The sequence below is a fragment of the Lytechinus variegatus genome, chromosome 8, assembly GCF_018143015.1.
Source record: "Lytechinus variegatus isolate NC3 chromosome 8, Lvar_3.0, whole genome shotgun sequence".
Classification (NCBI taxonomy): Eukaryota; Metazoa; Echinodermata; class Echinoidea; order Temnopleuroida; family Toxopneustidae; genus Lytechinus; species Lytechinus variegatus.
Genome location: NC_054747.1, coordinates 20866714 through 20892225, shown reverse-complemented (window position 1 = coordinate 20892225; position 25512 = coordinate 20866714). Strand labels below are relative to the sequence as shown.

Sequence of the window (25512 nt, the reverse complement as noted above, 5' to 3'; positions counted from 1 at the left end):
GAGTTAAAAGAGAATCCTTTCCTTTCAGGGATAACTGACAAAAAAGTGTAAAAGCTTAGGATACATGAATGTTTTATAAAACACAATACAAAAAATATAATGGTCTACAAACTAAATACATAACGCATGCAAACTTTGCTTGGCTTTATGAGAATATAATATTAGGATAATAGCGCAATCTTTTGAAAAGTAAAAGTCTTAAATGATAGATCCAATATCCAGTTTTGGTGTGTTATGAAAAGTGGTAAGAGTATTACTCATTCTTAGATGGTTAGTCAATTATGAAATTAACAAAATCAAGATGCTCTGAATTGTTTCCGCTCTTATGTTAAACATTTATAATCAAAGAGGTAAGACATAGATTGTGTCCATTGGTTAAGGGACATAAACCATAAACCCTTGATGTGGTCTCAAACAATATTTAAACGTCCACATGCAAAACCAAAGGGAGTTTGTTAGCCTGAAGAAACCAGGCACAGTGGCTCAGTGGTAGAGTGCCCACCACATGAACATGCCTCAGTAGGTCATGGGTTCAACCCCTGGCTGAGTCACTTCAAAGACTTTTCTTTAAAGGGGAAGTTCACCCTGAAGAAAACTTTCTTGTAAAAATAGCAGAAAAAATAGTAAAAAATATTGGTGAAGGTTTGAGGAAAATCCGTTAAAGAGTAAGAAAGAGTTCAAAGTTTTGGATTTGTGACGTCATAAACGAGCAGCTGTCCCATGTGTTATATAATATAAAATGCATAAATTTCAAATTTTGTATGGTTTCTGATGACTTAATTTTGTTTTCTTTTCATGATCGGGTGTGAAACGAATTGTCTATTGATATACAAAAGTTACAGTGAAAACCATTTTCAATTTTCTGAGAAAATGACATTTCATTGATTTTTTACCATTCGCTATGTAGGAATACTGCTCGCATATGACGTCACAAATCAAATAATTGAAATTCTAATAACTTTTTAATTATTTTATGAATTTTTCTCAAACCTTCGGCAATATTTTTCATTAACTTTTCTGCTATTTTTACAATAAACTTTTTGTCAGGGTGAACTTCCCCTTTAAATGCTACCTTCTGCCATCGAGCGGGGCACTCGGCATATAAAAACTGAGAAGAGTAAAAATAACATATTGTGGTATAAAGGGCCCGCTGGATGACGAGCAAATACCTGAAGTGATTTTGGGGGTAAATATGAAATATAATTGTCATTATTATTGTTGATTTTAGTATATGAACTGCGGTTATCGCAAATGACAAAAAAAATAAATCAATTGCAAAAAGATTATACGTGACTCTCTATAATACGCCATTTAAAAAACTGCAAATAACAGACAAAATCATGAATGACAGATCAGATAACAGGCATACTGGCCTTACACTAAAGCAAACATTTGAGAATAAATCTTCTCAGTGTAAAATGAAACTTATTTCTGCTACCAAAACTGGAAATCAGCTTCAACATGTGTGGTATATCATTAACTACTGGTGCAAGGAAAATGAAATTGCAAGGAACCTACAGTTATGACTCTTACAGGGCATTGCATGAAACTTCGGGATCCCGAAATCAATCACATATCTTGCAATTGTTTCTGTGTGATCGATTGCTGATTTGCTTCTTGCAACAGAAATAGGTAATTAATTGCAGATATTTTCTTGCACCCCTCAAAGGTGGAACTCCAATCTGAAGGAATGGGACATAGTAAAGTTCTCAAAATAATTTGAATATAATAATAAAAATAATAGGCATTTGCATAGCGCCATCTATCTAGAAATAATCTATCCTGAGGCGCATTGTTGTTATTATTATTATCCCAAACTTTCATTCCATTCTGTCATACAATGACGGTTGCCAAACTAACAATACTTCTTATGTTTGTTCTTAGCAAATCAAAATAAAGGAGTTCAATGTATTTGACACTGGATATCAACTTGTCCATAACAACTTTTATGAAATCAGGCCCTGGGATCAGACAGTAACAAAGGTTTGCAATCAACCAAATGCCGATGACCAATCAAGATAATCGTTACATCTGCCCTTTGTTCAAAACACTGACCAGGACCCAATCAGAGGGGTTCTTTCATACTTGCAATTCATCCAAACATTTTGTGTTTGGGCCCTGATCATCTTTCTACCACATCCAATCAATGAGAGTTGTTTGAAATACACATAAATCTTACGACAGGCTTCTAAGTATTCTGGTAGTTCACAAATTTGACTAAATAATGCAGATACAACAAGTTTGATAAACATTAACACAATAGATCTAAGGATAAAAAAATAAGGAAGAGCAAAATATATGTAAGCAATAGTGGTATGATTTACTTTTAACAATCTCTATTATCTACTTCGATAAACCCTGCTCTTCTGCAGAAATCAGGGTTCCCACTGTGCCACAATTGTGGTCGTGTGGTCCAGTGGTTAGAGCATTGGACTCATAATCGCAAGGTTGTGAGTTTGAATCCCTACTCTGCCATTGTCTCCACTTTGATAAAAAGGCCCGCGAGTGATATCTGTCGTTTATATGGTCAGCCACTATGAATGATTAACCTAGACGTAAAATGTTTCCTAGGTAATTGGTTGTATACCAGCTTGGCGTTTACCAGCAAAAAACGCTGTCCTGCTGAGTTCCTACGGGAATTACCATTAACAGAAACAAAACTCTGGGAAGGGGGATAATTTTAAGTCATTTTCTTGATTTAATGACACTCTTTCCTGCCCTGACTTCTCTGTTGTTTCACTAAGGGCATCACTTATATTGAGGTGATGAACACCAGCGCTAGTTTCGTAATCATAAAGATAAGTTTCAACCCAATTTTCTCTAGACCAATCGAGTTGCAGGATATCAATAGTTTCTAAAACTTACAATTGAAAACATGCTTTATGAAGCATTCGTAAAGCTTAGTTTCAACCCAGAATTTGCTATAGACCAACCCAATAGCAGGATTTCAGTAGCTTTTATCACTTACAATTGAAAACAAGCTTTATGAAACATTGCCATGAAGAAATCACAATAAATATGACCAACTATTCTAGTCTTCATCCTATCTCCTTTCAAAAGAAAATTGAAAAATAAATACCGCTAAATGAAACCCACAATTGGAGTACAACCGGGAACCCAAAACCAATAGCCATATCGAAATACTTGCAGAGCTGGCAAAGTTATAAATTCAAGAATTGGACAAGGCCATTCTCCATTACTTAATCAAAATGCTTTGTATCAAAATCATCAAGAAAATGTCCAAACTTTGCTACACAATATCATAAATTTTACACAATCACGTATGTGCACAAGTAATTGCAGTCTAGCATCCGATTCCATACAGTACATACAAGTACAAAATTTAAATAACTTAAATTTCCTTATACATCAAAATTACAATGAAGAGTATTCATTACCAACTACAAAAAGTGAATAGTATTCTACTGTTAGAATATGAGAGAAAATGGATGATGTATACATAATTTACAAACCTATGCCATGAAATATCAATGTGTACATGTAGATGTATATAAAACGAAATCCTTTCATGTAAATTCTAACACACACGCACATCCCGTAATATGTTTTAGGAGTTATGTGATGTACAAGTATAAGTGACAACAGGTATATGAATAGAAATGAATGTGCATTATATCTGTAATGTGTGTCTTAATGGCTTTGTAATGTACACAAAATATCACAAACTTCAAATACAATGTCTGTCTAACATTCTAGTATTTTATACACTTGGAACACCCACTTCTAGCCTCTGGCATACAGAAGAAAATGGTTGTCCAATAATTACTAAACATTTGTACCGCAATAACTTACAATAACAATTAATTATAAGACAATAAATGCCAATGATCAATTCATCGAAACACCGTTTCAGAGACAATCAAAATCGATTTGTATAAATTAGAGGTATCGAGTTGGTTAATATCTTACATAATCCTCTTCCATAAAGACAATTACAATCCATTTCCATTACTAATTATCTCAAGCATTCTTTCATTCTTTGCCATCAATTCTCGATTTCTATCTCAGCTATCTAAACAAAAATTGACCACAATCTCTCTTGTGACAAAAACATATCTTTCCATTAGAACACTTCAAATCATCAAGCCCCAGACTGCAAGCACAAGGGGAGTTTCACAAGCAGCTAAAATCAATCCCAAGATGCTGTTGACCAATCAAATCCGATCAAATTGATTTTACCTCTCTTGACATCGATTATAGCTTTTAGTGATTTCAGACCCGGCAAAGCAAGAGGATATCACCGGCTTACAGATCTTGAAGAAGTTTTACGTAAGCATCAAACAACTGAATGTCAAAACTTGAAATGTCTGGCTAAGAGTTGACTTTATTCCATTAAAATGAACAAATCCACAATTATGTCACTTACTTGCACCCGTTAGTTCTTAATACGTCTCTTTTCCTTAATTAAATACATAGAATTATACCTCATTACATCACAAATAAAAAAAGCAATGTTCTCGGACATCATAAGCACCACTTTTACTGTAGAGATGTAGAAATTTACTTCAGTTTTCTATATGTAGAATTTACTCAGAGTGCTTTCACACAAAGCATTGTAATACATGGACAAACAGATGCTGTGTGAAATGGTTAATAATTTCTGTGTAAAGGGTATTCCCAATTCAATCCTATGCTCCCATCAATAAATGCCTCTCGTAATAAGATCGGGGGGGGGGGGGTCATAAAGAGTTAAGTATGACTTAGAGTCGCACTAAAATGTCCAGTTGCGTGCTGAATGAAAAGCATCACTGCATTGGTCAAAATAATTCTATTAAAGAGGACATGTGTAACTGCACATTAATTAGATTGCGTGTTAAATAATCATGTGCATGTCAGCACTAAGCAAGACTCAAATCATTGTTATAACTTTGTGAAACACTCTCCTGATCTATATCCTGTGTATAATATATAAAAAATATCATTTAAAATATGGCCAACCTTCTCTATTCGTACATTGTATATTCTCTGAGATGGTTTAAACTCTTTATTCAAAGCTTGACTAGATTCCAGGACTCGTTATAATTGATCCGATCCCTCGCAACTATGGAAAGCCAGCAATACCAACATCTATAATGCATGATCATTCATAATAATGCTCTATGAATGATTGTATTCAAATCAGTATGCACTTCTTTGTTTTCAAAGAGGTGAAGTGCAAATTTCCTATAAAGCAATTACGATATTGATGGATTTCCACATTTGCAATTGCTCAGATCAATAACCACTCATTGCAAGACGGGGCAAAGATCGAATATCGACAACTTTAAAAGGGACATAATGTACTTTTACTGCAGGATGAATGTTACAAACCATGGAACTCTTTAAGCACCTTGACTTCCAAAGACTGTAGATATCCTATACAAATAATTATGACATTGATGCATTAACATATTTGAGATTGATCAGATCATTTTATTTAAAAGACAGGGCCCATATCAAATATAAACAACTTAATAGCATTATACTGTCATTACTGCAGGATGAATGTTTCCAACCATGAAACCCTTTCATGAGAACCTTGACTCCATATATGAAATCTATGACGTCACAAATATCGACACAACACTGGTTTGCGAACCCTTAAATCAACCATCACCAAATGCATTTCAATACGTCCTTCACAAGTTCCTGAATATACGTTCTCTTACCGGTGCAACAAGAAAATATCCCTGCCATTGGACCTACTTCTTTTTCTTGCTGCTGGGTGCATCTCCACTCGAAGACTTCCTCTTCCTAGATCCAGATGAGCTTGCATTTGGTGTTGCACTTGATGCTGATTCTGCTTTTCCAGCTTTGTCCTCATCAACCTCTACCTTCTTTCGTTTGAGTTTCCTCTTCTCTCTGTTGACATCATTCTGGTTCATACGTTTCACCCTGACCTCTAGTCGGGCAAGGTCCGATATAGCTTGGTAGGCATCCTCTAGGTCATTCATACAGACCATTGCACTGCTTCCATCATCCAGTTGAAGCTTGAAGTAAACGCAAGCATCTTCGTCCACCTCGATCTCCTCAGGCACTGCAGCGATGTCCACAGGAGTTGCTGCTTGGCTACGAGCCTCTGTCTCATACGCCTTGATCTTGTCTTCAATCTCCTTGATGACGTGGACCTTCTTGGTTAGGGTGAGCTTAGGATCACAGATGTCTTGGCACAAAGGAACAATCTCAGTCATGCTGATGGGGTCGATGCTCCTGGCGGTCAGCCGTGACTGTATGTATTTGATGCGCTTGGCAAGGCTCTGCAAAAACTGGTCGATTGCGCTGGCATCTTGACTCGTTCCATCTGCAGCACTGGCCTGTTGACACTTGTTGTCATTGAGGTCCGTTTCCTGGTTGAAAAGCTTCATAGCTTCCTTGGCCTCTGTCTTTAGGATGGAATCTACCTCCCTTGACAGATCCTCCTTGTCCTCCATGGTTGTTGACGCTTGAACAATCTTCTCACACAGTGGGGTGATCTTCTTGCAAAGCGCTTCCGGTAGGAACTTGCTGGTCTGCAGCTGCTTGAGGATGGCTATAGACTCCAAAATTCGTGTCAAGACAAACTCTTCCTCCGTTGAGTTTCCAGCAGCAACGGTTGACTGCCCATTCGGTGATGTCAGTTTACAGACTTTGATCAGTTCATCCACCTTCGGATCGGTTTTAACACCTGCTGCTAGATTATTAACCTTGAGCAATGTAGGCAGAGATTCTCCTTTCGTGGGGACATTGTTTGCTCCAGGTTGCTTGGGTTTGATGCTGATGAAGTTCTGACTGATGAACTGGGCAATCTTCTCAGGGACCAATCCATTGCCCAGCTTAGTAATGGTGGGCTTAACCTTAATAGTAGGTTTGGTTACAGCAGCTGGAGAAAGGGTTGTTGTAGGATTACGGATAATTGTTTTAGACAATACAGGAGAAGCATAGGAATTGTTGTTCACAGCCAGACTGATGGGCTTCTGACGTACCTGTAGCGAAGGAATGTTTTGAACGGATGCCACAGCCGAAACAGCGCCTACAGAATAAGCCAGCTTCGGCACTGGCATCAATTGAACATTGCTATGAGGAACAGAGAGTAGTACACCACCGCCCCCCTGTACACCACCACCACCTACAAATCCGTTACCTACGCCATTGAGACCACTAATGACGGTTCCTACAGAACCACCCGTTCCAATACCACTGCCTAGTCGAATGACCCCTTTCCCAAGCGTGTTCCTACCCAAATTTCCAGCGGCTTTGATCTGAACGGGTATGCCATTCAGTAGACTCAGCTGACCGCTGCTCAGGTTCAAATTAAAAAGCTTGTTACCACCGACAACTGGTGTTGCAACGCCACTGAGTTGAGCATTGCGGGTGCCACCATTGAGTGGTGTCTGAAATATACCACCATTTGATGGGGTGTGAATAGAACCTCCATTCAAGGGAGCCTGAAAGGTAGTACCATTGGTGGGTAGTTGGAAGGTGCCTCCATTGAGCTGTGCATGCAAGATACCATTGGTCAAGTTGTTGGCTTGTTCAGTCGGTGCCGTGGTAGTTCCCTCGGTGCTGCTCAGCTTGGAACCTTTCTGAGAAGCATCAGTGACAGATATCTGGCTGACTTTGGATTCTGAATAAAAAAGATAAACAATAGAATTGAAAATGGATAGTTTATTTTATAGGGTTATTCATGTTTACTTTCACAGATGGAAATTAAAAACAAAATATTGCAAATGGTGCTGATTGATGACAAAATGATTCAAATGATGAAGCTGGAAGTGGAGATAATAATCATGAATTATTTTATGTTAATAAACAGAGATGATGGTGGTGGAGGTGATGATGAATTGATGATAATGTTTATGATGTTGATGATGATGGTGGTGTTGATGATAATTATAAAGACGACAATGATGATGTTCATGGTATTGATAATGATAATGACGATAATTATGAGGAGATGAAGATAACGATGATGACAATGATAAAGATGATTAAGAGGGGATAAAAGTTTGAGATGAAGCATAGTTTAGATCGATCCCATCGCCTAAAAAAATGCGGTGCACAAATAAACTGAAATTGAAAAGAATGAAATGAACTTTGCAAGAAAACATTTAGGTCCATATTCACAAAGGCTATTGTGGTTTCAATTGAACTAAGGTACAAAACCATGCAGATTTCTGGGATTATTCTGCAGAAATTTAGTGCCCTTCGCCAAAAGCGAACATTCTTTATTGGACTTTAATACTGTATGTGATGAAAACTAGATTAATGTACAAAATATCTGCATAGTCCATGGTTTTAGATGGTACAAAACTACAACTGAGACCACCTTTGGGAACTCTGGCCTTCGTGCACATTTGGCACTAAAGCTGAAATGAAGAATGTCATGTATGGGTCATTCCATGCCAATTCACCCAATGACAGTGCAATTTTGCACCCGACCCTCTCGGAATTCGTTGTAAATTGGTACACACAAAATTCACCATGGCCCACGCACAAAACAAAAAAAATTAGCTTAATTTCTTTTCATGTGTTTGCATACTGTGACTTAAGATTGGAAGAAATCATGTAACTTGTGAACACTTTACTAACATGAATATCAGTATGTGGGACTAGAGTGAAATTTCATGGTATCTTTGGAAGTTTTAAAAGGTGAAGAAATAAAATATCATCATTGGTTTTAACATATTTTGTCAATATCATACAAATAATTAACATACACGAAAATCAAGTTAAAAAATTATTTGTCCGGGGGTCAAATTCAAGGTCAAAGTAAAGGTCAAGGGTCATTACCTTATAAATCGCTCCAAGACATTATTTGATGCATGTTTTGGATTCCTCTCTGAATTTCCTATTAAATGGTACCAGTTTCGTGAAAATTGGTCAACACGTTACGACGCAATGGCCATTGAAAGTTGAAGGTCACGCTCATTTTTGTCAAAACAAGGAGAAAAGGGCGGGCCGTAGCGCGAGAACCGACGGACCGATTTGACTAATTTTTTTTGTTTTGTGCATGGGCCATGGTGAATTTTATGTGTACCAATTTACAACGAATTCTGAGACGGTCGGGTGCAACCACTGGGTGAATCCAGATGGAATGACCGTATGGAAATATCAAGAAACATCCAGTTTGGGTGATCCTTTTTAGGAATAACAATCGCCCATGAAAGATACACGGTGTACTGTGAAACCTACTACAATAAGTATGGAAATACTGCTAGTTTCTTTAGTGAGCTCCACCTACATATATGTGCATGTTTATACGCACATGAACTTTTAAAATAATTCATGGACATGGTCACATGGATCAAATCGTCATTTGAGGTAGTACCGTAAGGGCACTAGTATTCAACCCGTTTGGAGAGTTTCCTCAAATATATAGAAACATAGAATTTACCTGAATTTCAGACCTGTCTTATTTCTAAGAGCAAATGCTTGTTATTCTTTTTCCGTTATTTTTTTCTTCAACCAGTCGACTGTGTGCGCGGGCGATCGAATTATAGGGCGGCGGTTTTTTGCACTAGTATTCAACCCGTCTGCACTAGTATTCAACCTAGCGATGAAAGATGGTCCTGTCTCTCAATCTGCCCTTGTCCCATCCGACTATGGACTAGACCATTTGAGATGAGACCAAACAGGGAATTAATCAAAGCCAGAGACTTACATAGATCTAGATCTAATTTACCAATATAAACCCTTTTGAGATTTGCTATCTATCCTCACTAGGTTGAATACTAGTGCAATTCAGTGCAAAAGGCCATCGGCGCATAATTCGATCCTACGCGCATACAGTCGACAGATTGATAAAGAAAATACTGACAACAGATTACCCTGGAAATAACAAAGGTATGAAATTAAGATAGTTTCCATATTTCTAAATATTTTTGGAAATATGTCAAAATCTTTGAATTATGCCGGGTTGAATACAGTGCCCTTACGGTACAATAAGATTTATTGTAACTGTCACTGACCACATTCTTTCATTGTGCATGTTGATTTTCATCAATAAGCTGTGGACTGTGATGGTGTACTGGTGAGCCAGATCATCCTGAGGAGAATTTCATGAAGAGTTTTGTCAGTGATATGTATCGGTTTATTTGCTCTCAGCTTATCAGATGAAGGATTTCAGTAGCTAATAACTAACATTCAATCTTCATGAAATGCTCCCCAGATTCAAAGTCTAATAAGTAACAATAATAATATGCAACTATGTTGTGCCATCTATTTATAAAAAAATCTATTCCGAGGCATATTATCATTATTATTACCCCAACTTTAGCTCAAACAGCCTCTGGGTACTCAGTGTGTTTCAAGGAATTAATCCTGCTGGGTACCCATTCACCTCACCTGGGTTGAGTGCAGCACGATGTGGGAAATTTCTTGCTGAAGGAAACACGGCGTGGCTGGGATTTGCGCCCAAGTCCCTCAGATTGAAAGACAAGAGTCATAACCACTAGACCATGACACCCCCACATATTCCAATTCACCTTATTCACATTCATCAAAAATTAATGTGTATATATCCATATGTGTATATATATATATATATATTCATGTTACTCGAAAGTGAGTTGAAACATACCAGAAGATGATGTGCTGTTTGATGGGGAATTGAAACCTACCAGAGGAAGATGTGCTGTTTGGTGGATTCCCTCCCTCTGCAGGTCCATTCTGCATCCCATTCATGGCGGGTCCATTCCCTTCACCAGGAGGGGGTGATGAGCTGCCATTGACAAGGACTTCTTCCTTATCATCGTCATCACCATTTTCTGTCTTCCTCTTCTTCTTCTTTGGCTCATCATCCTCCTCCTCCTTCTCTCCATTGCCCTCATCCTTCTTTGTCTCCCCATCCCTTGGCTTCTCCTTCTCCTCTTCCTTCATCTCCTCCTTCTCTTCTTCCTTTGACTCCCCTCCTTCATCCTGTTTCCCATTTTTGTCATCTGCTGCCCTCTTGGCCAGAGACTGAAGAGTAGGTATTTCTGGTTTGTCGACTGAGGTAGATGATGCCTTTGAATAGAAAAACAAATAAAAAAAAACTTAGAATAAACCAACAAAAACATGAAAAAAATCTGGAAAGAAATCGATGATTATTGCAGCCCCTTCCATCAAAACCTTCAGTCTCTGAAAGACAGCTGGTGGAGGAAGATGGTTGTGCACCTTCAAAGAAAATAATTTGCATGTATACTATGCATAGTTTTAATACGCATTTTTATCATTTTCAAATGTTAATAAATAAACATAAAATCACTGTAAGAATCTGCAAAATGAACGAGGCAAACACAAGATAACTTACTCATGGAATGATATTCACATTGCACATTGTTCATAGTCCCTTCTTAAAGGGCAATCCAGCCTTGATCATAAAAGTTGTGTTGGGAAGGAGAAAAATAAATTAAACAGAATGGTGAAAGTTTGAAAGAAATCGGACAAACAATAAGGAAGTTATAGCTGCTTTAAAATTGAGATCACTAAAACTATGTAGATTTCAAATTGGCAACTGAGTAAGTAAATTATGACAAGGGGCAAGGACAACTTTCCCATAGGCCATGTACTTTATTATCAGGGATTTGTGGTTTTCAACTAAGTACCCATTCCCCTGGGGCAGTAATCTAAATATAACCCAGGGAGTATATTGTTTCATGTCCTCGTGAAAAAAATATAATTTGAAATAAAACTTTTGGGAAAAATGACATTTTAGTCATAATGTGTATTGGAGTACTGGAAGAGTAGTCCTTGCCTTACATCACTATCACATCCCACATGCGGCCAATTTGAAGTCTCCATGGGTATAGTGATTACCATTGTTTACAACTTTTAAAAATTCATAATTTTCTTATTGTTTGTCCAATATCGTTCAAACTTCCACCAATCAACTTGTCTTATTTTTCTTTTCCTTATAAAAACAAGTTTTTATTTGGGTTGGATTCCCCTTTAACTCTTGCATAAAAGTATTGGAGTGTTCTGAAGTACGGTTGCTGTTGATGAAGACAATTACATCTTTATTTTCCATCCAAAATCTTGCCAAAGTTTTCCTGATTTTAATGTATTCCTCAAATAATATGAATATCGACAGTCCCATATTAAAATCAAATCAAATCCTATTTACAAGACTATACTTATATTCAAATAAAATGCAATTTCAGTATTATTAGACGAGATCTACAAAATGTGTCAAAGATCATACAAAAATTCTGAATAATAAATATTCAAAACATAATTTGCCAAGTTAAGGTATGATATCACATGCAACTGTAAATGTAATCAACAAATTTTCATACAATATGATGATGGGCCTGATCTTAGAAAAATAAAATGATTTCATCTTTTAATAAGAAATTCCATAAAACTTTTGTTTCCTTTCAAACTGCAACCTGTGACATTTAAGAGAAGCGTATGTGTTCTCACCTTGCTGGATTCTGCCTTGCTTTGATCACTGATTCCTGATGCATTGGTGCTAACGGGAGAGGGGAGTGAACGTTCCTTGGAGTCTGCTGAGACAATAACTACATCTGGAACTGATTCATCTGATGTCCCAGGGACTTTGTTTCCAACTAGTTGAATCATGGGCTGACCTTCTGACGTTTGTTCAAGAGTACCACCATTAGGAAGCAACACGTGTGAACCTGGCTCAACTGTCTGAGGATAGTCTTTCAACTTCAAAGGACGTGCACTTGCCGCAGCAGCTGCAGCAGCTTTGGCAGCTACAGATGCTGCCTTAGCCCTTTCCCCAATTTCCTTCTTGCGTTGTTCCTCTACTTCCTTGAGAATGGCAATGAGGGCTTTTGTCTGGAGACGCCAAAAACCTTCACTGACAGCGACTCTTCGGCTGCTGTAGATCATAGTCAAGGCACGCATCGTTTTTGTGAAGCAACCAAACATGCAGTTGTCAAGCTCTTGAGAGAAACTGACAGAGTCCTTCATGGAAAGTTCACCTTGGAATCCGGTAAATAACTCTACAGGAGCTATTGTATTTAGAGGAGGGACAGTATAGTTATTAGTCCGGAATATGAGGTCTTCAAGGGTGGGGAATAGAGGTACATCTTTCAGCTTGTGGCTATGACAACCCATCGGGATCTTATAGAGGACCTTCTCTGGTTCTTTGTAGTTCATCTTGTCTGACTCGTTGCATGGGCCCTGGAGATCAAAATAGAGCTTGTAAGCAACTTCCCTGGACAACTTCACAACAGCTGGATTCGTCACCATGTCCTTGTTGAACTTTGAGGGTTTGGCATAGTTAGGCATAGAAAAATTTGTTGGACCCTTCAACAGTTCATTCCTGATTGTATCTACGAGTTTGTTGGCATCAGGTAGATCTACCTTTATCCTTGAGATGTAAGCATGGGGAATCTTATTGGGCTCAAGGTAGGGGTCCTGCAAGGCTGCTACTGCTATAGTGCGATTGGCAGATTTGAGGTCAGGCCCTTGCCTCATCTCCTGCAGAATCTTGCTAACAGGGGCATTCCGGTTGATCGATCCGGTAGGGTAACGGTTTGTCTTGTAGGCTATGGAGCTCTTCGAGATTGGATGTGTGATTTTGCCAGTGGGGCGGTATACTGCTGAATGAAATGTCTTTTTGTGGTGCTCCAAGGCGTCTCTTGTATAGCAATCACGATCACACATAAGACAAACATAAGGAGTCCTTTGTGTCCTCACAACAGGGTATCCATCACGACTGACGACAGATTTGGCGACACCTTTACTTGAAGAAGTACCTCCTTCACTCTGGACCACAATCGTGCGATTGGTGTTTCCGCTGTTTGTTCCTGCTACTGACTTAACTTGGGCACCAGATGCGGGCGTCTTTCCAGATGCTCCAGGAGGATGCTTCCGTCGCATCAGCTGCCGGAAGTAGTTATGGATCTTTTGCTCATGCATGTCACGCTGACACTCCAATATGAAGGACTGTCTGCACTGCGCACAGGGGAAGCTATGTGTCCGCAACCTGTGAATCTCATAATCGCACTGGCTGTACAGAGTGGAACTGTAATGACAGTGAGGACAGCTGAAATGGGAACCGGGACGTTGTTTCATATGAACAGATGCATCTTCCATTTTAAAGAAAGCCTGGTGGCATCTCAGGCATTCTATCATCCACTTTTCTCCGGATGGCAGAGTAACATAGGTATTACCCATGCGAACTGTCGTCAGGTAGACACGCCCTTCATCCTTTTTGTCACTTTCATCGGCACTGCTGTTACCACCACTTTCGCTTTGCTTAACATCCGTTACTGCTTTCAACTGGAGGACCTTCCCCTTTTTGGCTTGTGAATCAGAGATGCATATTATTTCTGGTTCTTCACTTGTTTTGTCTTTTGCTTTGACTGTCTCTTCTTTTTTCTCCCCATCCTGCGGCTGCTCAGCAGTGGAATGTTCATTAGTATCACTTTTCGCAGTTTCATTAGCATCGCTTTTTGCAGTTTCACTAGAATCACTTTTTGCAGTTTCATTATCACTTTTCACAGTTTTATTAGCATCACTTTTCCCAGATTCATTGGCATCACTTTTCACAAGTTCATTTTCACCATTTTCTTTCGCATGTGTTTCAGATGATGGTTGTTTGGATTCACTAATACCACTTTCATCACTTTTCACTTTGTCTGGTTCCACTTCTGACTTTGCAGACTTTTCATTTAAACTGTTATTACCATCTTTTGTAAGGTCAACCGGTTCCGATTCCTCTTTCTTTTGTCCATTCTTTTCAGCATCCGCTTCCTGCTTCGCCCTTATCTCTGAGCGGGGTCTCATTCTTGCTAAAACCTCCTCCGGAATGTCAACACCATGGACCATCTGGACGTGGCTCATGAAGTTCTTCCGTAGCTTGAAGCAGATGCAGCAAGCTTCGCAACGGAACTTGGCCTGGCCGTGGAGACAGTGGAACTGCTGGGCAAACATGTTTGCAAAGTACATATCACAGGCTGTGCAATAGTAGCCCCAATTATATTTGACCTTCTCATTACTTATATTCGTCACCTTTGGCAGTTTGGATTGTTGTTTGTTCTGGAAAATAATAGCCTGTGACTGCTGCTGGAGTTGCCGCTCTTGCAGCTGTTGCATTTGCTGCTGATGCTGTAGTAGCTGATGTTGCTGCTGTTGTTGCAGCAACTGCTTCTGTATTGCTCTCTGCACTTCCGCCTGATGTCCAGATCCAACTTTCTTGACTTCGGGGGTCAACGATTTCGGTGCTTTTTCTGGCTTTTCTGCTTTCTCGTTCTTCCTTGGTGTCTTGGGCTTGCGGCCTCTCCTCCCGGGACTTTTTTCCTCGATTGGAATAACTGGCTGTTTCGGATGAACATTCGCTACATGATAGTCCAGTTTGCTCTTGCGAGAGAAAGACGCACTGCACTCTTTGCAAGGGTACGACTCTGTCATCATGCCTCTCATTTCCATTCCAGAACTCAGACGGCTCAGTCTCTTTTCTGTTAACGTCTTCGGAGTCCGCCGCTTGGGAGTTTCTTCCTCCTCCTCTTCCTCCTCACCGTCATCCCCACTTTCATCTTTTGGCTTTTCTTTCTCCTCCTCTTCCTTGTTGTCCACCTCCATCACATTGTCTTCTTTTCCACTCATATTTGCTGGATTAGTGTTTATCACCTGAAAAGATAAATAAAAGAGCAAAAATTAGTTTTACAAGTATTGCAGACTTACAAGTGCTGCACTTTCTTGCTGCTCTAATCTAAATTTAGTTTTTTCAGGTAATAATTTTGCTTACCAAATTTTATTAGCATAAGGATTCACCCAGAAAATCTAAGCTAAGACCCCCATGCTCATTTTAGAGCCAGATTCTTGTAGGAATTTATGTAATTAATAATACTACTAATAATAAACTGGACCACTGCATGTACATGTATGTAGCGCAGCTACTATGCTCTACTGTGTTAAATATTATTACCCTGACGATAGGCCGTATCTCGGCATTCAAGCATTCAAGGAATTTGTTCCTACTGGGTATCCATTTACCCCACCTGGGTTGAGTGCAGCATAGTGTGGGTAAATTTCTTGAAGAAAAACATGCCATGGCTGCGAATCAAACCCACGTCTATCAGTTTGAAAGATAAGAGTCACAACCACCAGACCACGATGCCCCCACTTGAAAAAATTCAATTTCACAATTAGCGTTTTTAAATAATTTTTTATAATGTACTATGGTACCCTGTTTTGCGACTGTTTGCCTTTTGATTTATTTTTAAATGGAAATCACCAGCGACTTTATTCTTACATGTAACATAAACAATATGAAACTTAATTGAGTTGAAATACGTAAATGTTGGTTACAAACGCAATTTGCATAATTAGATAAGATTAGCACATAAATTCATGTTTTGAGCAATTTGGGGGATGAGATGCACTTACAAAATGTTGTGTTATTTCGGAACCTTGGTCTCAAAAGTTGCGCAAGACTTGGAAAAAAGTCATGGCACAGCACAGAGTCAGCTTTTCATGCTACAGATTTATCACAAAAATGGCAAGGGGGAAGGAACCCTTTCAGTCTTATAAGGGTTAAAGGGGACGTCCTGACGCCTGACGCCTGATATGTTGGTTTTGATAATTAACCCAGAAAATTTTAAGAAAATGAAATGTTGAAGGTTTAAAGAGAAATTCCAGTAGTTGCAGTAAACACTGATTTCATGAGAAAGTCTGCAAAACAAGGCTCAATTGTCAGTATTATCATTGAGGATCTAGATCTGGTACAGTTACATAAACTGAACTTTGTGAAATCTTGAAATCTACGCTGAAAAATGTTCAGACTGAAGATCCCAAACACAGATAAGCGCACGTGGGACAGTGTATTATGATTGCTTTGAATGTTGGGCCCGACGCTCTACCCGAATCCTGTGCTTATTTGCTGATTTCTCAGTGTAGGGTTGAAGAAAATTATAAGTTTGGAGTTGAAAATAAATGAAGTTCTAAATCATCAAACTGAAGGGGAATAAGTGAAACTGAGACGCAAATAAAGAGAACTTAAACCGAAGAAGTCTGGTAGTGCACTGTTTAAAATGTGGGCTGCTTTGCCTCAGCTAAAATCAAATCATATAATTTACATAAATATTTAAATTAGAAATAACGACCAATCAAACTAAAGAAAATGGAAGGATCGAACTAAAATGTAAGAACCCAATTCATAAGATAAACCAATAAGGAATGAGATGAGATGACAAAGATGTCTGGTGATTATGTAATAATGGAAGTAGAAACTAAGGAGTCAGGTGAGGGATGGAATGAGTGGAACACCTGAAGAGAGAATAGAGAAGGAATGAAGATGACAAAAGAGAACTGGAGGAAAGGCATTCAGAGAAGAATGAATGAATGACAACTGAATATCATTAAACTCAAATAACCTAAGTTCAGACTGCAAGGGCAGTGCTGAAAAGAAATGCAAATGAACATAAGTCTAGACAGAACAGAAAAGTACAACAGCTGAAGAATAAAGGAAATAAACAAAAGATTAAAAAGACAAAATAACAATCCTACATCAGCAATTACACAATTTCTTCCAGAATCCTTTTGCACATGCGTTTTATTTACCGTATACAGACACTTTGGTGGTCATTTCATTGGGTTCTGTACGAATTCATTTTGATAACGTTACCAAAACTAGCATTTACCTTTAATAAAATCAAGCAAAGAATATGACAGATATGAAATTTAAAAAGAATTTTTTTAGGTCACAGGCAAGTAGCTCCTCCATATGTTGTGTGTTATAAATTCCTCAGAATGCCATGTGATTCTATTTTGAGGTGGATGTATCCTCAGGCATACCATTAAAGCTATGAAAGTAGTTGCAGTAAAACATTTATTTCAGGAGAAAGTCTGTAAAACCAAGGTTAACTATTACCATCGTGGATCTAGATCTGGTACAGTTACATAAACTGAACTTTGTGAAATCATAAAATCTAAGCTGAAAAAACAATCACACTGAAAATCGCCAAGACACCAACACAGATAGGCACACATGGGACAGTGTATTATTGCTGGAATAAAGACCCGACGGAAGAGCCAGACTCCGCGCTTATTTTGCTTATTTCTCAGCAATTACACAATTCCTTCCAGAATCCTTTGGCACATATTTTTTTTATTCATACAAACTGATCATTGGGTCATTCCATGTCAAATCACTCAATGGGTTTAACCCGACCATTTTTTATTTTGATCAAAATTGGTATACTTGTTTAGTGTGATCCCACAGTACCAAATTTCAAATTTTAGGTCAATCGGGCCAGGGGTTCGCGAGATACGGACCGTCGAATTTCGAAATTTCGAAAACCATTGGGCCAATCTTCACAAAATGGGTATCATTGGAAAGGGAATTGAATAAGGATTCTAATTCTGCCATCACTTTTAAGATTGGAACATATTGAGGTGTTTTGACACTTTGACCTTAGTTTTGACATTGAAACTGACCTTGTGGATCACGTGACCTTGACATTATTTTTCGTGAAATGTAAGCTCCGTCATGTTCTTTATAATATATAAAAATTTTAGAGACGCAATATTTTTTGTTTTGGAGCAAATAAGATTGAAAGTATGCATACCACCAGAAAAATCCATAATGAACAGTGTAACATGTAGGCCCTATACAGTTAATATGTACATGTAATGTGTACCAAATGCATGCAATATGCACTGCATATAACTTCCATCTTGCATCTCCCGCATCCTTTCTTTGTTTCAGTATTAAATACAGTATTCATTCTCTGTGTTAGCATTACTTGGAAAATTACAGGGCTGAATGGTCAACATGATTTATGCCTGTCTATTATTACACATTCCTTGTCAGAATTGCAGAAGTATGGGAAAGGTGGCCAACACTTGAATAGTTGACCTGCAACAATAGGAAATTAATTTAAAGGTCAAGTCCACCCCAACAAAAACTTGATATTAATAAAAAGAGAAAAATTCAACAAGCATAACACTGAAAATTTCATCAAAATCGGATGTAAAATAAGAAAGGTATGGCATTTTAAAGTTTCGCTTCATTTCACAAAACAGTTATATGCACATCTCGGTCGGTATGCAAATGATGACATCACTCACTGACTATTTCTTTTGTATTTTATTAAATGAAATATGAAATATTTTAATTTTCTCGTCATTATCATGTGAAAATGAAGTTTAATTTCTATCTGAACACATGGAATTCCATTAATTTGACATTTTGTGCAGGAGATCCTAATCGTCAAATTCGAAAAATTTGAAATCCTTACTATAATTTGGCTAATCTTGTGTGTCCTTCCGTTTGTTTGAAGCAGCTTTTCTCCGTGGTTTTCCACTCCATAGAGCTGGAATTTTTTTCTAAACATGGTTAAATTGTTCACAGATTGTCATGAGGGGGGTTGTTTGTGGTATTTTGGTCGCATTATTTAAAGTTTTTTTACGATTCGTAACTTTTTGGCATTCCTTTTCGCATCCCTGAGTATAGCTTCGAAGTTCCCAGTCCCTTTTACCTCTCTCGGGTCAGCGAAATACAAAGCGTGCATGCCATCATGCCGAGAGTCGACCGGGTATGGTACAGTATACGGTAGTACTTACTCATGCGCTGGCTGCATTATATGCATGTGTGTGCGGCGCTGCTGAAACGTAAACAACATACCGTAATCGGCCGATGTCCTCAGTGGTTACCGTACCGGTGAGTACGACTTTCTGACAAACCTATTTATTTCTTTTATTGTGAATAATTCTGCAGTGAAGCCCCATTCTGTCATTCTAACGTATGATAAATTTGTTACTTAAAAGGCTCAAGATCTAGAAATCTATAGCCTAGCCCTAGGCCTAGGCTACTATCAAATGCTGGTCACAAGTGGTAAGAAAGTTTTTATGTTATAGGCAGTGTGGCCTGGTAAGTACTAAATAGGTACCAATCCTGCAGACGCAAGCTCATAAATATTCTTAAATATTCATAGGATTAGGATGAGGATTAGGATTAGGATCCTAACACTGGCATTTTCTTTCTTTATTGCTACACACATTCAACAAAATCAATGTCTCTAAAATTCATTTACAAATATAAATGAACTATATTTAGTATTATGTTCGCCAATTCATATGTTAAACTTTATTTCTGTGTGATTAACAAAATAAAATTCTTTCTATTAAATATAAAAACCTGTGAGGTAAAGTAAGAGTTTGAACACTTTATATATATACACTATTATAATAACAATGATACTATTACTACTACTTTTTTTTTGGGGGGGGGCGGGCGAAAATATGTTTGCCCCCCCCTCACTTTTTTGTTTTGGGGGGCGACTGAATCAGTTGTCTAAATATATTTCATCAATAAACTGCTTGGCTTTCAGTGTGAATAGGCAGTCTAGCTGTACATACAAGATTGTCACCCCCTCCCCCCCCCACACGTTGATAAAGAAAAATGACTCCTACCCCCTGTGCTGCCACGGGTAATTGCTGCTAGTATTGTATAATTCAAACAATAAAAAACAAAAGAAATAGTGAGTGACATCATTGACTCTCTCATTTGGATGTAACTGGCTCGTTCATATAACTATTTTTTTTAAATAAGCGAAACTTTGAAATGTCATAAATTTTTTTTATTTTACATTCGATTTAGATGAAATTTTCAGCATTGTGCACGTCTGATTTTTCTCTATTGATTCAAATCAACATTTTTATGAGGTGGACTTGACCTTTAAATAGTACAGAACAGGTAATGCATTAATTTCTCATGGACTATTACATGTAGTATGTGTTGTAGAAGTCAGATGATGAATGTTGGGACATTGTTTACTGTAATTCTTGTACTAATGAGCTAAACAAGTCAAAGTAGTGCAAAATCATTGATATGCTCAAGATGTGCAATGCACACCTATATAAGTATATGCATACATACGTACTATACATATTCTAATACAGTTCATTATGAATATCTGGTGGTATGCATACTTCCAATCTTTTTTGCTCCTGAACAAAAAATATTGCTTCTCTGAAACTTTTACGGTATATATCGTAAAGAACATGTTGGGGCTTACATTTCACGAAAAAATAATGTCAAGGTCACGTGATCCACAAGGTCAGTTTCAAGGTCAAAACTAAGGTCAAAGTGTCAAAACACCTCAATATGTTCCAATCTTAAAAGTGATGGCAGAATTAGAATCCTTATTCAATTCCCTTTCCAATGATACCCATTTTGTGAAGATTGGCCCAGTGGTTTTTAAGATGTAAAACGAGGGTTCAAAGGTAGCCGGCCACGCCCATTTTTGCCGAAAATCTCGAAATTCGACGGTCCGTATCTCGCGAACCCCTGGCCCGATTGACCTAAAATTTGAAATTTGGTACTGTGGGATCACACTAAACAAGTATACCAATTTTGATCAAAATAAAAAATGGTCGGGTTAAAATTTTTATTTTTTTGGGGTGATTTGACATGGAATGACCCCATTATATTTTAAATAGCCCCCCCCCCTGCATATATCTGTAATCATACCATTCTATTAACACACACAAAAAAAGGGAATTTTAAGGGAATAATGATTTTCAGAATAAAATGACATCACAAATAAAAACAAGTGGAATGCCTCTGGCCATCTCACCTGCATCACGCGGTTCAATATAGCAGCAGTGCTGACTTTGAATACTACTCTAACTCGCACAAGATGTTCAGTGATACATGGTTACTCTTATGTCCACTTTTTATGAACTAGACCAATAAACTTACAGAGATATGATGGTTATTCAACAAAAAACCCCAACATGGCCAAAGTTCATTGACCTTACATGACCTTTGACCTTGATCATGTGACCTGAAACTCGAACAGGATGTTCAGTGATACTTGATTACTCTTATGTACAAGTTTCATGAATCAGATCCATAAACTTTCAAAGTTATGATGGTAATTCAACAGATACACCCAATTCGGCCAAAGTTCATTGACCTTTGACCTTGGTCATGTGACCTGAAACGCGCACAGGATGTTCAGTGATACCTGATTACTCTAATGTCCAAGTTTAATGAACTAGACCAATAAACTTTCAAAGTTCTGATGGTACATGTAATTCAACAGATACCCCCGATTCGGCCAAAGTTCATTGACCCTAAATGACCTTTGACCTTAATCATGAGACCTGAAACTTGCACAAAAAGTTCAGTGATGCTTGATTACTATTATGTCCAAGTTTCAAGAATCAGATCCATAAACTTTCAAAGTTATGATGGGAATTCAACAGATATCCCCAATTCGGCCAAAGTTCATTGACCCTAAATGACCTTTGACCTTGGTCATGTGACGTAAAACTCATGCAGGATGTTCAGTGATACTTGATTAACCTTATGTCCAAGTTTCATGAACTAGGTCCATATATTTTCTAAGTTATGATGACATTTCAAAAACTTAACCTCAGGTTAAGATTTCGGTGTTGATTCCTCCAACATGGTCTAAGTTCATTGACCCTAAATGACCTTTGACCTTGGTCATGTGACATGAAACTCTAATAGGATGTTCAGTAATACTTGATTAACCTTATGGCCAAGTTTTATTAACTAGGTCCATATACTTTCTAAGTTATGACGTCATTTCAAAAACTTAACCTCAGGTTAAGATTTGATGTTGACGCCGCCGTCGGAAAAGCGGCGCCTATAGTCTCACTTTGCTTCGCAGGTGAGACAAAAAAACTTTTAAAACAATCACAATTCTCTCATTCTCTGATGGATTTTTATCAAACCTTCAATATTATTTTTTTTAATTGTATTTCTGTTTTTGGAGAAGTCAAAGCAATTAACTTGCCTGTTTGAAGGTAAAAGATAGTTACAGCAAACTATTATTTCATGAGAAAATCAAGGTTGGTTGTCACCATATCAACAGTGTATTCTAGACCTGGTACATTAATGTAAACTTATCTTTGTGAAATCATAAAATCTTAGCTTAAAACCGATAATTCGGATGATCACTAACACAGAAAACCATGTGGGACACTGTATTAATATTGCTTAGAAAAAATACCTGACATTTGATGGAATTCCGTGCTTATTTTGCTCATTTCTCAGCAATTACTCATTTTCTTTCAGAGCTACTTGGCACTACAAAAACTTGAGTGGTTATTGTAAGGTTGGAAAATTTATATGACATTCGAGGTTGGGAAATAATCTACACTGTAAGTTCTAAATCGTAGCTCATTCTAAATCGTAGCTCAATCATCAAACCAAATGGGAAATAAGTGAAACTGAAATAGAGACACAAATAAACAGAACTGCAACATAAGGAGTCTGGTAGTGCGCTGTTTAAATCTCTGGGCTACTTTGCCTCAGCTAAACTTGGGATCACATAATAATTTACATATTCAAATCCACTAGAGTCAATCCATCAAAATAAAATGAATGGAAGGATCAAACTAAAAAGTAAGAATCAAATTCAGAAGATAAACCAATAAGGAATGAGATGAAGATGACAAAGATGTCTGGTGATTATGTAATAATAGAATTAGAAACTAAGGAGTCAGGTGAGGGATGGAATGAGTGGAACACCTGAAGAGAGAAGGAATGAAGATGATAAAAGTGAATCAGAGGAAAGGCATTCAGAATTGAATGAATGAATGAATGAATGAATGAATGACAACTGAATATCATTAAACTCAAATAACCCAAGTTCAGACTGCAAGGGCAGTGCTGAAAAGAAATGCAAATGAACTCAAGTCAAGTCTAGATGTAACAGAAATGTAACACAGTTGAAGAAAACACAAGTCAAAGGAAATAGACAAAGTAGGAAAATTACAAAATAACCATCCTGATGGAATTCCGTGCTTATTTTGCTAATTTCAAAGCAATTACTTATTTTCTTTCAGAGCCACTTGGCACATACACACAAAACACTTGGGTGGTTATTTTATTGGATTCTGTTCGAACTCATTTCCAGATGATTACCACAACTGGTATTTATCTTATGACTTATGGGACATTCACTTTTGAACCAACCATGAAATCTTAAGTTATGGGTACATCTTTTTAAAATAATATTTTAATAATATCTTGAGTCACATATACAAAAAAAAATAAACTCACTTGAACTTGAAGTAATTTAGAGTAAAATCCCCAAATATATATTTCATGCATATAACGACAAAAGCAAAAACTGTAATATCATATGAATTAATAATTGATCCACAAGAACAACTGACTTGAACTTTAAGTAATTTAGTGCAAATACACCCATTATTGTAATTCATGCATATGACTGACAACTGAATTCCTATGTAAAAGTAATAGGCCAGAGGCTAGTAAGTAGTATGTACATGTAGTCTTGAGAACGACAAAAGCAAAAACTGTAATATCATATGAATTAATAATTGATCCACAAGAACAACTGACTTGAACTTTAAGTAATTTAGTGCAAATACACCCATTATTGTAATTAATGCATAAATTGACAACTGAATTCCTATGTAAAAGTAATAGGCCTGAGAGGCTAGTAGTAGTATGTACATGTAGTCTTGAGAGCTGCCACCACCCCCCCCCCCCCATCCCCACTAATCAACCAAACTCATGGGTTTTCATACATGTATATCTATGGCAGTATAGGGTCTACCTGCAACTTTAGTCTGGAAAATTACAATTGAAAATTAAACTGAACATCTAAAAAAAGTAAGCAGGATAAAGTGGGACAAAGGATTTACCTCAGTACCCCCCTCAGCCTCACGCCATGTTGGAAATCTAATTGATTGGACACAACCATTGTCATTTTAGGGGTGAATCCCCCTCATGAATAAAATATTGAATACAAATGTTAATAAATGAAATCGAACAGAACATAACACAATTTGTATTTCTTTATTTTATGAAAAATTAAATAAGGCAAGACTATTTGTAGGAAATTTAAGGATTATAAATAACACAGCGAAATTTTATTCATACAATAATACAACTTAAAGCTAAAGTTTCCCTCTTCACCCCTATTTTCAGCTTAACAATGGAATGGTCCAAATTATCTTCACTGAAACTAAATCTCTGATTCCACAAAAATACGGCCAATTTTGGCAGGATTATGTGCAAGTTTATCCCATCACCAAACTACAATGCATATAGCATATGTCTGTTTACTGGAAATTCAACAAATTTTACAAAATTTAAACTAGTATCGTATCAAAGTTCAAATATTGCGCCGGGCGACAGACACTCATTCATGCAACATAGTCTCCATTCGTTTCCACGTATAACGTGTATAATAGGCGCACAAACGGAGACTACGATCCATCGAAAAGTGTTAACGCACCTCCCCCAAATGAAGACAAAATATCACCGTATGAAGAAATAAATACACATATTCGGTGACAGAGAGAATATTTACCTTTTATCAAGTACCATCGTGAATTTTATTTGCAGCAATAGACGATTATTCCGATGTAATGGTAGTTAACATATGACCGGTTGTACTCCTTTCCTTCGCAGGATGGCGCGGTATACAACAACAGCATACAGTTTTTCCTCCTTTTCTCTCTCTCTCGCTTGCTCTTCACAACACAAAATGGCCGTATATCGCATGAAGAACAAAACTACTAGTAACCGAATCGCATTCGGTTTCTCGAACACACACACACACA

At 37.6% G+C, this 25512-nt stretch overlaps 1 protein-coding gene across 1 annotated transcript; it reads right to left on the bottom strand.

The window, feature by feature from the left end:
- Positions 1–2857: 2857 nt before the first annotated feature.
- Positions 2858–25455, bottom strand: LOC121420144. The gene is made up of 4 exons (XM_041614680.1): positions 25260–25455; positions 12382–15564; positions 10599–10983; positions 2858–7603 (listed from the first exon to the last, which is right to left on the bottom strand). The coding sequence occupies exons 2-4, from the start codon at positions 15538–15540 to the stop codon at positions 5703–5705; spliced, it is 5445 nt and encodes a 1814-aa protein (XP_041470614.1). The 5' UTR covers positions 15541–15564; positions 25260–25455; the 3' UTR covers positions 2858–5702.
- Positions 25456–25512: the final 57 nt, after the last annotated feature.